The sequence below is a fragment of the Trichogramma pretiosum genome, unplaced genomic scaffold (genome assembly GCF_000599845.2).
Source record: "Trichogramma pretiosum strain Unisexual culture from Peru unplaced genomic scaffold, Tpre_2.0 scaffold12, whole genome shotgun sequence".
Classification (NCBI taxonomy): Eukaryota; Metazoa; Arthropoda; class Insecta; order Hymenoptera; family Trichogrammatidae; genus Trichogramma; species Trichogramma pretiosum.
In genome coordinates, this window is record NW_019641690.1 from 1,774,494 (window position 1) to 1,789,363 (window position 14,870).

Sequence of the window (14,870 nt, forward strand, 5' to 3'; positions counted from 1 at the left end):
TTTTTTTCCTCTTCTTCTTCTTCTTCGTCTCGTGGACCCTGTCACACTTCCGTTTCTCGCTCTGGCGCGCGACGACTCTTCCTCTCTCGATTTATTATATGTAAAGCACGCTGTACGTACTATGGTACTGCTACCACAATGCGCGGAATGCGGTTCGTATATTGTTTTCTGCCGTGCGGGTGTTAAAGGGCCCCCACGTCTGGCTTCTTTCATTCCTTTTTTTTTCTTCCTCTCTCAGCTAAATTGTGACCCACGCGAAGCGAGTCTCTCGCTCTCGTATGTATGTTTAGTATATACACGAGTACACTTTTCTTTTCAGTCGAATTAAAAAAAAAAGAAGAGAAAAAAATAGTTGCAACTACCCCCGCATGTACAGGCATGTACTTACATATTCGCGACAATAGGCAGCGCCGTGAAAGAGACTTCGCGTGCATTTTACACGCTCATATTTATACGTACACGTACGGAATTTTGCATGAATGCGGGGAAAAAACGACAAGAAGTACCATAGAGAGAATAATTTTAGATCGCGAGACGTTGGCGGTGGTAGCGGCGGCGAGGAAGTGCTTTGTCGTTTTGAATGAGGCGCGCGTTGCGTGCCGCAAACGTTGAGAGTGTTTACCGTTCACGCGATAATTCACGCCTGATAAATATACGCAAACACGTATGTAGCTGCATATACACGTGCATTGCCCCGTCATTGCTGCCGCTGCTGCATTCGTACACGCATATATACAGCACACGAGTGTAGCATTATGCGCATATAAACGAGCTTTTATGCAATTGCGTCTAATTGATATATTATACTCCTTTAATGATATTTATTCGATAAATATATAAAGATACGCGCGAAGCGGAGAGAAACGCAGAGAGAGAGAGAGCTGAAGTATGTTTATATAATGAATATCTCGGGCCTCTATTATAATAGCCAATTCCTTGCGCGTGTGTACTCTGCCGTGGCAACAGGTTGGAGGGATCTTATATATATAGTACACCTATAACCGCAGCGCACGGCACACCGTGCAAGTGCAGCACACAGCGCCTGGAACGAGCAGTCGAGCACGCGTATCGGAAGCCGATCATTTTTCTTTTCTTCCGTTCTTTTTTTCTTTTCAATTCTCTCTCTCTCTCTCTCTCTCTCTCTCTCTCTCTCTCTGAGACGGGAGAAAAGAGGTGCGAGAGAGAGATTAAAAATGGGAGGTGTCAGTACGTATATTCCAACGCGCACCATAGAAGAATACACTGAAAAGTTCATTAAGAAAGCCTGTGTTTTTTTACATTTTACATGAAATATTCATGTCCCGCGAAAATCCATTTTTTATTTTATTTCGAAAATGTTGATACGATCGATATCATTCGCAAATGATAAGATTGAAAATGTGCGGGGAGATATTTTTTTTTTCGTGAAACATAAATTTCCGGATATGATTGTACACGAAACGTAATTTTGTCAAAGAAACAAAAATGTTTACTCCTTCGCCACTAGATGGCGAGTGCCCCTTGATCTGTAAATCTGCAAGTTTTAAAGTGAAAATAAGTGTATAAGTCTAAGCACAGTTTAACATGATGAAGATTTTAATTCCACGAATATCAACTTTGCTGCTTAGGCGCTACCACACCTGTTGATGTCCGATTCTAATTGTCTTTTCATGCACAAATAACTTTTTCATTGGTCAAAATCTATCCATAAAATATTCAGAAAAAATATTGATAAAATTATGAATACTTCATAAAAATGAACAAAATTTTATTTTCGTTGAATTCGTAATTATATCTCACAAAGTTGCCTTAAACCACTTATAAAGTTTACATCGTCCCAAAAACGTATGAAAAACTTTATAACCATAATTTTATACAATTTATATAAAGTTTTTAGTTTTTTTTCTACTTTGATACAGTTTTAATTAAATTGTTCATGTTAATTCATCGTGCACGAGCGATACACCCTTATAAAACATACGTAATATAGATCATAACTCCCGAAATATGCGACGTTCACTCATCCGTGCGATAATTTAATATATTTTTCTTCTTCTCTTTTTTTCGCAGACAAGATGATGCAAGTGTTGCGAAGGGTAGTAGCGGTACGGCCGAACGGCGCAAGCAGCAGCAGAAACAACAACAAGTGGCTCTTTGGCGAGGGGTCGAAATTTGCCGGACGCTCGGCGGTGAGCTGTCACTGCTACGCCAGTAGCAGCAGCAGCAGCAGAAGCGGCGGTGCTCAGGCCGCGGGTCGCGTCAGGCCGGAACTCACCGCGCTGCGCTACAAAGTCGAGCGCGGACCCTACGCCGAGCTCGGCCAGCGGGACGAGTCGTTTTTCCGCTCGCTCCTGGGCGAGGATCGCGTCATCACCGAGCCCGACGAGTGCGACAGTTACAACATCGACTGGCTCAGATCCGTCCGAGGTCTGTTGTGTATATTTTACGTATATCTTTTTTTGGGCGCTCCCTTTGAATGTGACGGCTAAAAAAAAGAAGAAGAAATAACATCAATTCCCACCTCTTAAATCTTAACCCGAAGAGCTGCCTGAAAAAACTTCTTTCGGCACTTCAAAACTGGTGCGAGATTAAGACGCACATCGGCTCTTAGGATTTATTCCCTCTGTTTATTTTTTTTTCTTCTTAATTTTAGGTTCCAGTCGAATCGTACTGAAGCCCAAAAACACGGACGAAGTTTCGGCCATCATGAGCTACTGCAACGAAAAACGACTGGCTGTCTGTCCGCAGAGCGGCAACACGGGCTTGGTCGGTGGCAGCGTGCCCGTCTTCGACGAGGTCGTGCTCTCGATGAAGCTCATGAATCGTATCATCGATACCGATCCGCTTGCCGGTGAGTAATAACACGCGCAGATATCGACCCGTAATTTTCGAATTTTCATCTAGTTAAATGCCTCTTTTCAAGCTAAGTTATGGTATAATACTGTGATATTATCAAATGTTAATTGCAGATACGATACATTAACTTAACACGGTTTATTGTCGTTTCATTCAGACACGTTTTCTGAAATTACTCGAAGGATGACATTCAATAAAAAAAATACTCAAACACTCACAGTAAATGTGTTTGCTACTTTTCTAATTTCTTGGAATTCGTGGGTGGGACCAATTAGCTCGACTAATTAGAATATAATTGAGGTTTAACTATACGGCCATATTAATTACACGTGATGGAGTTCTATGTGACCTATAGCGTGCATTCGAATTTAGAAAAACTACGAAAAGGGGAGGAGTTTGATCGATTCTTCTCACTCTGGTATATTTCAATTCGAGTTATAAACACAATTTCTCGATATATACAAGCGAGAGAGAGAGAGAGAGTAGGGTAAACTGGGCTTGTATTTTCTCTTCGCGATCGAAACTCAAATCTCATATGCAATAAAATATGCAAAAACAGTCTCATATTTGGCCAGAGGATGCATGCATCATATACATTCAGCGGCAACGAGGTCAATCGGCCAAAAATATAACATCAAAACTCGGAGCGCGCACAACGTGCATCGCCAATGTAATTCGGAGTCGTCCCAATAACCTTCTTCTCTATATACATCTCGTTCCTTGACAAAGTTCGTCAAATTTTCATTCGTTTGCATTATATTTCTATATGTATTTTCGAGTTTCTACGCTAAAAATGCCCGAGATATATGTCACTCGTTGTACCCAATGTATGTTATAATACACGCAGCTACTAGGCGAACAATCAAGACTGCTCCCGCGTAATGTGGCTGTATACACACACGCACGAGGCGCAGGAAAATTAGCACACAATTCGAGAAGCTATATAATAACGTGTGCGTACATCCCCCCACATTTATACTTATAAGCCATATTACATGAACGTAGGTAGTACCGGCTCACTCGCTTCAAAACGGCCTTTTTTCATCTGCTCTTCTTCTTCTTCTCGCTCTCGGCGCGTGTGTGCGCCGACGGACAAAGTTTCCTGTACATACAGACGGGGCAGGTATACGCGCGCGCGAGCTCGTAGATCTCCGAAAAGAGGTTCTCTCTCTCTCTTCTTCTCCCTCTCATCGCTCTCGTGAAATGCCATATTTTATGCTACATAGCATATACAAGCCAGGGCCCCGGTAATAAAGACTTTTGAAAATTTTGGAGACACGTCTGCGTGTATAATATTAATACTCGAGGGCCACAGGTAGTTCTTCTTCTTCTGCCTGAATAGTATAGTAATAGTAATATACAACTTGATAAGTTGATAGTTTTAGGGCTACATATATATCCCCTTGAATTATTTTTTATGCACACACATATGTGCGCGCGGGATATATTACCAGCTGTTTCCCTTTAGCCGAAAAGTCCAAGAAGTCATAAAAAGAAAGTGCCGAACTCGAAGTGGATGCTTTGAGCCGCGTGCAGCGCAGCGCACAGGTATATATTATGGGCACGAAGCTCGACCGACGCTCGCAATATATTATAAAAAGGTCTTGGACTCCGAAAAAGTATCGCAGACATACGTGAAATTCGCGAATATGAATACAAGCATATGTGTGTGAGTGTATATGTAAGGCCCTCTCAAGAGTCCTTCTTAGCCTGTGTGTGTGCGCGCGCTGTATAATAGGCGTAAAAAAGGATATATAGAGCGGGCGCAGTTAGCGAGCTAGCCAGCCGAGTCAAGGTCGAATTTTTTCTCGACGCGGCGCGCGAGTAGCCAACTTAAGGAAAGAAAGTCGTGCGAAGATAACTTACCCAAACAAGAATTTTGTGTTTGCACGATTGCGACTACTCGAGTGATTTGAGTTTTTTTTTTATTTTTAATTTTTTTTATAGCAGTAGCAGCAGCAGTACTTGAACGCGATCTACTTTAGAGCGGCATTTTTTTCATGTAATATACCGTGGACGCGTGTTGACGTTAGCCACAAAAACGATCGTTTCATTTGAGGTCTGAGCACCAAAATCGATTCCCTCCGATTTCCGACGGGTTGCTGCTACTGCTATGTGTAGTAATGAGCAAGTGACCTTTGCGCAGAAGCGACGATCGAGAAATAAGAAAAAACACTTAATCGACTACTTGCAATTGCGCGTTGTATTATGCACATAATAATAAAGGAACTTAAAGAGCAGCGATACTAGGTAGCGATTATATTTTTTTGACTATACGTGCGTACATATTGTGTATAGTATAGTAGAAGAGAGAAAGAGAAAAAAAAGAGAAGTAAAGCAATTACCGTGCGGCACACCGACTGCGAAACCGCTGCGTACTGCCCAACTCGCACACACACACACACACACACACACACACACACAAAAGCCCGCAGTAGAGACCGCCTAATTATCGATATTTATGACTAATTTTCGAAGAATAGAAAGTAGAGGAACCATTTTTAGGTAGCATTGCGGAAATTCTTTATGCCGCGTGTATATATCGTGTAGCGTGTATACATACTCCGGTAAAGCTTTACAACAATGTGTGTAAGTGTGTAAGTGTGTAAGTAGTAATAGTAGTAGTAGGAGAGCCGAGAGAGGAGCGCAAGTATTATAGAGAGAGAGAGACCATTGTCGTAACCTTGCACCACCTGTTCCCCCCTGCTGTTTACACACATACACACATACTCTTTTTTTCGCTCCGACCTATGTACGGTACTGTATATTATATAGGTATAAAAACTGTGTGTGTGTCAAGCGCCACGCATCCGACGCGTAGCTATTTTGACTAGAAAAAAGCAAAGAAAAACGGAGGGGGACGGGGAAATAGTATATAGCAGTGGTAATAATGTCGCGCCGATCCGGATATATACATATACCTAAAGGGCTTTTAAGCATACATACATATAGAGCTCGATCGAAATCTTGTGCTTTAGAAAATACACCTAGACATCGGCCGCGTTATCTTCTCGTGCCGTGTACTATGCACTATTGTCTCTAATTATCGTCCGGGCGCTGTATTATTGCGGATGGTCGCTAATGAGTAGCTTCTACTAGATAATAACAACGCTAATCTAGATGGAAGTTGTTCGCTCTCTCTCTGTCTACTTATATATATTGTATAGTGGGTATACGTGCAGAGCAAAGAGCGACCGGACGAGCCCGCGTGCCCAGAAACGTATAGAGTAAAGGAGAGATAGAGAGACAGGCACGTATAGTGCATATATAGTACAGAACCCTGAAGTACCGTAAGAGCCTCTCTCTCTCGCTTATTCGGTTCTGCTTCGTCTTTTTCTCCTCGACCGTTAAGCCAAAGCCATCGTCGTCGTCGTCTCTCTCTTTCCGATACGAGGCTTATATGTGTGCCCAGTTAACATATATATGCAGAAACGAGCCAAATAAAACTAAAAGTTAGCTTTTAGGACCGAGAGAGAGAGGGTGGGCACGACGACGCACTCTTTTATTTAAATTGCCCTTATACAATACACGCCAAAGTGTTTTTTATCAAATTCCAACCGTAGGCCTAATTTATAATAATAATCATTATAAAAGATAAATTGCATAGATTCCGTGTGTGTAGCGTTGTGCTCGTTTCGCGTTTTAACGATTATAATGCCTCCTCGTCGCCGTCGTCGTTCGACGGCCGATCTATGCTGCCCACGCTGCCGATTCTCGGAAGTATATAGAGTTATAGAGTGGGCCTTTTTTACTCTAAATTTTAACTGCACATTATAACCCATTCGCACTCATAATGCCGAGAGATGCCTACTTTTATACTACTCGCATAATCGGCCATGATTTTTCACGCTCGAGTGTGTGCGCTGTATAACGAAGTCAAAAGACGACGATGCCCATCGTCGTAATCTCTCTTTCTCTCTCTGTTCCCCCGCTTCTTTCATTTATCAAAAGCGACCCGCAGACAATTGATAATTTCAAGCTCTCTCTCTCTATCCCCCTGTACCCTAAACGTTTTCAACTCATCGATTCGTATTCGAGCTTGATTCAACCATTCTATTTTTATCGTTTGCTCGTAGGTGTGCTGGTGTGCGAGTCCGGCTGCGTGCTGCAGACCCTCGACGAGCACCTCAACAAGCACGGCATGCTGATGCCGCTGGACCTGGGCGCCAAGGGCAGCTGCCTCATCGGCGGCAACGTGTCGACCAACGCGGGCGGCCTCAGGCTCCTGCGCTACGGCAATCTCCATGGAAACATCCTCGGATTGGAGGCCGTGAGTATTATATACTTCGTACGATATTATGCAAAATTACGTTAAATCGCGTAACGATAAAAAAAGAATGAATAAAATAAAGGATCGATCAAACCTTTCGCTCGCTCGGGTGCGGGCGTTCGAATAAGATATATAAAAATGCACGCGCACGATTTTCGGGGCACGCTGCAGCGCGAGTGTGTTTATCTTTCTACAAATGAAAAGCAAATACGCGGCGCAGTAGTCTGTGAGCTGAGAGTGCATGCTACATGCGTGGTACGTACGTGCGTATCGCGCGAAAGAGGGGATATAGGACTGCGCGAATTTATATGTGTGTGTGTGTGTGTGTATACAGGTGCTGGCCAGCGGCAAAGTGATCGACTGTTTGAACACATTGAAAAAAGACAATACCGGCTATCATCTGAAGCACTTGTTCGTCGGCTCGGAGGGCACGCTCGGCGTCGTGACCAAAGTGGCAATTCAGTGTCCCAGCCTGCCCAAGGCCGTGAACGTCGCCTTTTTGGGTGAGTCATCTCTCTCGCTTTCTCACTCTCTTTCTCTCCATAAGTATCACATGGGTGTCCCCTCAATTACGGCTTTTAGCGCTGCTGCTGCCGCTGCTGCGCGCTTTGTACATTATTGCGCTCTCCTCTCCTCTCCTTCCTTTAATACCGTCGCTCGTGTAAAATAATGCGCGCACGAATTATAAACACTTTTTTTGTATCGAACTCAGGAATGAACAGCTGGGACAGCGTGATGAAGACCTACAGACTGGCCAAGAGCGAGCTCAGCGAGATACTGTCGGCCTGCGAGATCATCGATCGGAAATCGGTGGAGAACGCCCGCGACACCCTGGGCCTGAGGAGTCCGCTGGCGAGCGAGCACGAGTTCTACGTGCTGATCGAGACGTCGGGCAGCGAGGCCAGACACGACGACGAGAAGGTCTCGGCCTTCCTCGAGAAGGCCATGTCCGAGGGCGTGGTGGACGACGGCACCGTTACCTCGGAGCCCAGCAAAGTCAGGGTTGGTGTTTTTTTACTGCTCGTTGTTTCTATTTCGTCGCAATTTCGCGAGGAGGAAGTAAAAATATGTGACACGAGTCTGACATTAATAATGCATCGCTGCTGACGTGCGTGACTTCTTTAATTTTTTTTCCCCGTCTCTGTCGCGCGTACAGAACATCTGGGAGCTGAGAGAGAGGATGTCCGAGTCCCAGACTGCCGAGGGTTATCTCTTCAAGTACGACATCTCGCTGCCGCTCGAGGAGTACTACAGCATCGTGCCGGCGGTCACGGAACGCCTCAAGGACTGCAACGTTCGATTCGTTACCGGTTTCGGCCACGTGGGTCAGTATATAATACACATTGTATACACGTATACATGCATACGCTTACGCAATATCGAATTTCACCCAGATGAATATAATATATTGCCGAGCAATGTATAAATCATTGTACATTTCGTTCGCACGTCTGAGCGCGAAGAAGGCTCGACGCACAAGCGCGCGCGGAACTCGTCGAATTTTTGAGACGATCAATCTTGTATCATTGACCGGGAAAAAGTAGTCGGAATATTTTTTTGAATAGAAAATTTTTGCTTCGGATAAGATGGTTGCAGATCAGTGACGGTATATTGAAGCTAAGCAGAGAAAAATGAAGTCAAAACCGATTCCAAGGACAAAGTAATAACAATCAGAAGCAATAGTTATAGAAATAGTAATAGTAATAGTAGTAGTAGTAGTAGTATAGGTATCGAGTAAATCAATAAGCAAGAATAGAAATTTTAGGTTTAAAACGAAGTATTGTAGATAGTTATCGAGTTTGAGTCTTTCAAAATATATCCCATTCCATTTAATTTTCTTTTTTCAACGTTGATTAATTTAACTTTTAGGGCAATTTCGTTAGCAAATTTTTTTTGACCTAATGAAAAATTTGTAATTTGATTGAAATCCTTCTATTTGAATAGTTGAAAAATAACTGCAATTAAAAATTAAAATTTGCAAATTATACAATTAGATTTTTTAAAAATTTGTTTATTTGAATAACATAAAATATTGTACATATAATTATTGCCATTACAAGCTTTGGCCCGTAGCCACCAAGCAAATACGCATTAAATCTTCGTTCATCAAATTCTCGATGATCATCTCACAGCAGAGAATAGGCAGCTGATAGCGCGTCAGCTCCAGGAAAGAATCTAGGGCCCATCGCTGGAAAAATCTTCTCGATAGTTTTTCGCAAATATGTACGGTACAAACCTCTCCGTGGCTACGTGGAACTTTCCAAAACTCACACGAGCCCCTGAATTTGAAGTAGTTCCTATAAGTGAGCAGTTTGTTTGCCGCTTCGGGTCGTAACCGGATCAGATCGTAGAGAGACAGAGTTGGAGTAATCATGGTCTCTTTCGCTTTGCTCGTAAACTCCTCTTCGTCGTACCAACATCTTTCAACATCCGTCGATTTTTCGAATATTTCGTACTTAGCGAAAAGTTTCATGATCGTCAGGGCGTCGCTTCGGTCCAGCTTATATCCTCTTTCCTCAAGACTATCGACGGCGTCCAGAATGCCCGACGCCACTGTTATTTTTTTATTATAAAACCAAATTTCATCACTTTTCCATCTCTCCTCGAAGTGCCTCTCAGTGGGGAAAACGAAACGAGACAAATCGGCACCGTTGTCCAAGAGTATATCAACTTTATTTGGAAAAAAATACGCCATGGCGCATTGTAGTGGTGTCCGGCCTAAACTGTCCTCAGCGTCGATCTTCACCGCCTGATCGACTTCGTCGCTGATCTCGAAGAATATCTCCATTGTACCATCTGTCGCACCCGACGTGCAAATAACGTGTAACGGAGTTAGACCGTCCTTGTTAGTCAAATTCGCGTCGGCGCCGTGTCTCAGCAGCAATTCCGCCACTAGTTGTCTGTCGTGGCGCACAGCCAAGTGTAGCGGTGGATCGAACGATTTTTGCGAAAGACAATCGGGATCCTGGCCGAGCTCGAGAAATTTCTCGACGACTTCGTCGCAGTTGAACTCGCAGGCTACGTGGAAATGAGTGCGACCAGACTCGTCGTTCACGTAATTCACGTCGAACCTGTTGTAAATGTTGAATAGGCAGCGTCTGACGACCTGAGTATGCATACAACTTACATGATGCAACGCCGTGGTGTAATGCAACAGAGGATTGCCGTCTTCGTCGACGTCGGGTTTGTCCTCGTAACCGGTGCGAGCCACGAACTTGACGAATAGAAGACCAGGAACATAATTATACTCATATGTGTTGATTATGGACTCTCTGAGAAAATAATCAATTTCTTCCTTTCGAAAAATGTTTTTTAGATCAGGAAGATGGCTGTTCCATTGATGAATCAATTTTAAAAAACGGCAGAAAAATGGGTATCGCTCTTCTTCGACCTCCCAATTGCAGCTCTCGCGCATACTCTTCAATGTTTCTAATTTTTCTCGATTACGACGATCCGCTTCTTCGGAACCTTGGTCGTTGCCAAAGAAACGTTCATCGTCAGAGTCTTCGGACGAGGACATTGTTCTGCGTGCACTCAACACACAAACTACACGGTCACTTATAAAATGAAATACTTTTTTTGCGAGGACCACTCGCTGAAATCGATGCGATGTTTCTTTGTTCGTCGTTGCGGTGTCGTAACGCGTGTGTATACTGGACAAAGTATGTTAGTCGTTTGTGCGAGGCAAACTCGCGCGAACACGCACGTCGCACAGCGCCGCAGAGTCAAGCAAGCGAGCGTGACAGAAACGGAGAAATAAGTGGCCGAGCAGTAGTCGCTGCAGCAGAAGCGATCGAGCCGACTCTCGACACTCAGAGCGCTGGTCAATCACAGCGCGCCTAAGACTCTGTCTTTGAAGAATCTATTCCCTACAATTACCGTCCTTTCGTTTGTTTTTCACCTAAGTTATCACCTGCTCGATACCCATTGTGCGTAAAGAAGTTTCACATCAATAAAGTATGTTTCAGTGTATTTACATTGTTCAATACGTCTTTTGAAAGTAAGAATGTTTATCGAAAAACGAAATTGTAATTAACTTCAGTTCAAATGCCATATTCATTGATTGCATTTATGAGGTTAAAGTAACGATACAAATAAACAACAGAAAATATAGCCCCTGCGTCAAAATGTATCATCAATTAAAATTTATTCAAAATCGATCAATTGCACATATATTTATCAATTCAAAAACTCTCAGGAGGTCAAAAACTCTCTTTTGGGAAATTTTTCTAGACCCTATGTAGTGCTTGTACTTGGTATGTGTATAGGAAAGCATCACTTTTTATGGATCGAATTATCGCAAGCTAGCGTGAGTTGACGATACAAGCGGGTATCCACTAATGAAATAGCTTAATAGGTCACTATACTGGGAGTAACATAAGCAGAGTCTTAATCCAGTGCCTATATATAAAACGAAGTATAAGCTCTGCTCAATAGGGCAATGGAAATATAAACTTAAAAAGTTCAGTATTTATTTATATAGGTTCAGAGTTTCATATATTTACTTGTATATTACGATAAAAATTATTACTTGTGATATTGATTAACATATAAGTTTGAGGATGCTTATTATGAGATTTCAAATGCAATTAATATTCAAACAATAATGGATAATTAATACTAATAAGTATGTACCAAACAGGCAACAGGTCAGTAGGCGAATGAATTCTATTATTAAAGTACGGAGACGGAAATAATTCAAAACTCAAATCACAATCCCAATACCGGATACAAGTTGAACTAAAAGCGGTAATTTTATCTCCTCAACTTTGAATATTAATGCACTTGAAAAACTTGCCTGAAAATCGCCTAATGAAACAATTAAATGCTCTATATTGTGTTAAAGTTGCTGGTACTTTTTCGAAAGTATTATTGTCTCTTAGAAATAAATGATACGTGTAGTTCTATTTCAACCTGGCTTCAATGCGCGTCGAAGTATCGTCTAAGAGTAAATTGTTTACTTTATATCGTTTCGATTATGGGCAGCTGATATGTTTTGGTTTTTTAAAGAGCAAAGTATCAATGATTTTGAATCTGTTGTTTTAAACAAGATATTGAGTTTTTCGTTCAAAAACAAAATCGACTGAAAATTGTTTGATACAATATAGAAAGTATATCGAGACACCTAATTCATCATTACTCGTCGCGAGAAAATCCGATTTTCGTCCGAAAATCATACAAGTTCGAAGTCCTACGAATTCGTACTAAGGATACCATTATTCTATTCACACACTTCAACGCATGGGCGTATTATTAACGTCAGCAAGTCTGCTTGAATGAAAACGCAAAATCGATATAGATGACCCATCGACGCATGCCAAAATTCTGTTTTTTTTCTTTTTACAAGAAAGTATGCGCCACGCACAACAAGGCCAAAAAGACCCGCGGGATATTTTGAAAAACTTCCCAGTACAGTTATTTTTTCCTTCTTTTCCTATGTCAAATTCATTCCAATTTTTGCGAATTATACATACGTTTTTTCTTGCACACGCTTCGTAACCCACGTGCGCGGAATCCCGTAATGTTCGATCGGAATACTGATTTAGCCGAGAGAGAGAGATATATGCTTGCGCGCGTACGTATGAAATGGGATAAAACGAGAGGGGTGTGTGCAGCAGGGCTAAAGCCATTATGTAACTTAGTCAACTTCCAACTTTATAAGGGCATCTATATACGAAAATCCCTGAGAGAGCATTCGGCGCGGGGGTCTCTCTCACTCGCGAAAACCACAGCTTATATGAGTTTGCTCTCGGGCGCGCCGCCGCGTCGAGCCTCTCCTATCTCTCTCGCTCTCTGATTGTCTTATATACGCGAAGGAGGGTAAGTAGTTGGTCGTCGTCGAGGATTTGAAAATGATCACTTATCCAATTGTAGTTTTTAATCGCGGAAAACACGAGAGAGAAAGTAAAAAAAAGAAGGAAAAAGAAGGCAGAGAAAAAATTCGCCCAGTCATATATATACCGGTAACATCGATATTTCATTCGGCTCACGCACAAGCGCGCAACTCATAGGAGAGGTATATTACACACAAACAGGCCTGGCGTATAATATCTTAATCCATTGTTGAATCTCTTTCCCCTTTCGTGAATGTCTCTCGGGCTCCTCGCACACACAGACGCACACACACACACACGCACACACGCACATGTACACAATATTGTGCGCTTGTGTGTCTGTGAGTACATATATACCTGCACGCTTATAGACAGCGCACGTACTTTCATCTTTCTCCTTTTACTTTTTTTTACTTCATAGGCCTAATTTCGGAGTCAAAATAAAAAAATAAACATAATCCCGTTTTACGATTTTCAGGCGACGGCAATCTCCACCTGCAGATCAACACGCCGGACTTCGACCAGGAGGTGCACGACATGCTCGAGCCCTGGGTCTTCGATTACACGTCGAAGCGTCGTGGCAGCATCAGCGCCGAGCACGGCATCGGCTTCAAGAAGGCCAAGTATCTGCACTACAGCAAGGACGGCTCGGCGATCGAGCTCATGCGCACGATCAAGGCGACCATGGATCCTAATGGCATACTCAATCCTTACAAGGTCGTCTGTTGAGGTGCAGCCTTCCAAGTGTCTGTGTGCGTGTGTTACGATATCGTTGAAGTAGTGCGCCCACTATACGCACACACAAAGGCTGTTGATTTTTTTTTTTTTTTTTTTTTTNTTTTTTTTTTTTTTTTTTTTTTTTGATGATGATGATGGAGATTATTCTTTTCTTTCTCTTCTATACAATAAAATAATGTAAGTGAATTGCAATAGGTGAAGCGATACAATTCGCCAGCACGAGCAGTATTCTCTCATTCGTTCCAGTGACTCTACGAGTACGATGTGTGTGATATGTGAAAAAAAGAAAAAAAATCATGCAAGGTGATTACCAGATTTTTTAATTCTCGAACGATGCGTACCGGCGTATACACGCATAAACTTTTTTTTACCCGTGGGGCATTTATATGGAAAATCTAAATACCCGGAGCTCGTTCGAATTTTATTTGCGCATAAATTATTGAATTGAAATAAATTGTAGCGATATATATTTTATATATATCTGTATTTTTATACCCAGTGAAAGAGAAAGAGAGGTATGCCACTCGCATAAATCTTATGTAAATAAACGAACGTGTTGGAAGAGATGTATGGAGATTCGATTTTCAAAAAAAGTTATATTTTTACAATATGTATATTTTGCGAGAAATATTTTATAGTTGATCGTCAGGTGATGTACATAAACAAACGTTGATTGTTTTGTTGACTGTTATAGAGGACGAAGTTATTTAAATAAAACTGTTAAACAAAGAACTCATTATATTTATTCGACAACATTAAAGCATCATCTAACAATTTGCAGGATACGGAAACATCATCATAATATTATCTAAGATCTCCTAATCAATGGTTCAACTCTGCAATCAGTGCTGGGAGTCAAAGCGAAAAAAAACTTAACCACAAGAAGGATTATGCAAGTCGCACAATCCGTAAGTATCGTCGTATATATATGTCCCGTTAAATCGTTCGTTCACCTCGTCGGATCTTATATACACGCAGCAACGAGAACGGAGCAACAACTTCGCGGAGGTAAAGAGAGCTCCGTGTAGCAGCAGCGGCAGCGAGCGCAGTGCTCAAGCCTTTTTTTTCTTTTACTCTCCCGCTCGGTCTCTTGCTTCTTTTTTCCCCCACACGCAGACTTTTCCTTTTCGTAATCATATTTTCGAAATAATTCACGCCTCCCCCTTTTGGATCGATACCCTATGCCGTGCATA

General features: G+C 42.2%; 1 protein-coding gene across 2 annotated transcripts in view; it reads left to right on the forward strand.

The window, feature by feature from the left end:
• Positions 1 to 13,767, forward strand: part of LOC106655364 (D-2-hydroxyglutarate dehydrogenase, mitochondrial) — a 68,847-nt gene extending 55,080 nt beyond the window's left edge. For both annotated transcript variants that reach the window (XM_014375715.2, XM_014375716.2), the window contains 7 exons: positions 2,050 to 2,406; positions 2,633 to 2,830; positions 6,912 to 7,105; positions 7,440 to 7,608; positions 7,818 to 8,107; positions 8,262 to 8,430; positions 13,418 to 13,767. In XM_014375715.2, the coding sequence (XP_014231201.1) occupies positions 2,055 to 2,406; positions 2,633 to 2,830; positions 6,912 to 7,105; positions 7,440 to 7,608; positions 7,818 to 8,107; positions 8,262 to 8,430; positions 13,418 to 13,668 (1,623 nt within the window). In that variant the 5' untranslated portion in view covers positions 2,050 to 2,054 and the 3' untranslated portion in view covers positions 13,669 to 13,767. The remainder of the gene's footprint in view (positions 1 to 2,049; positions 2,407 to 2,632; positions 2,831 to 6,911; positions 7,106 to 7,439; positions 7,609 to 7,817; positions 8,108 to 8,261; positions 8,431 to 13,417) is intronic.
• The last annotated feature ends 1,103 nt before the right edge of the window (positions 13,768 to 14,870 follow it).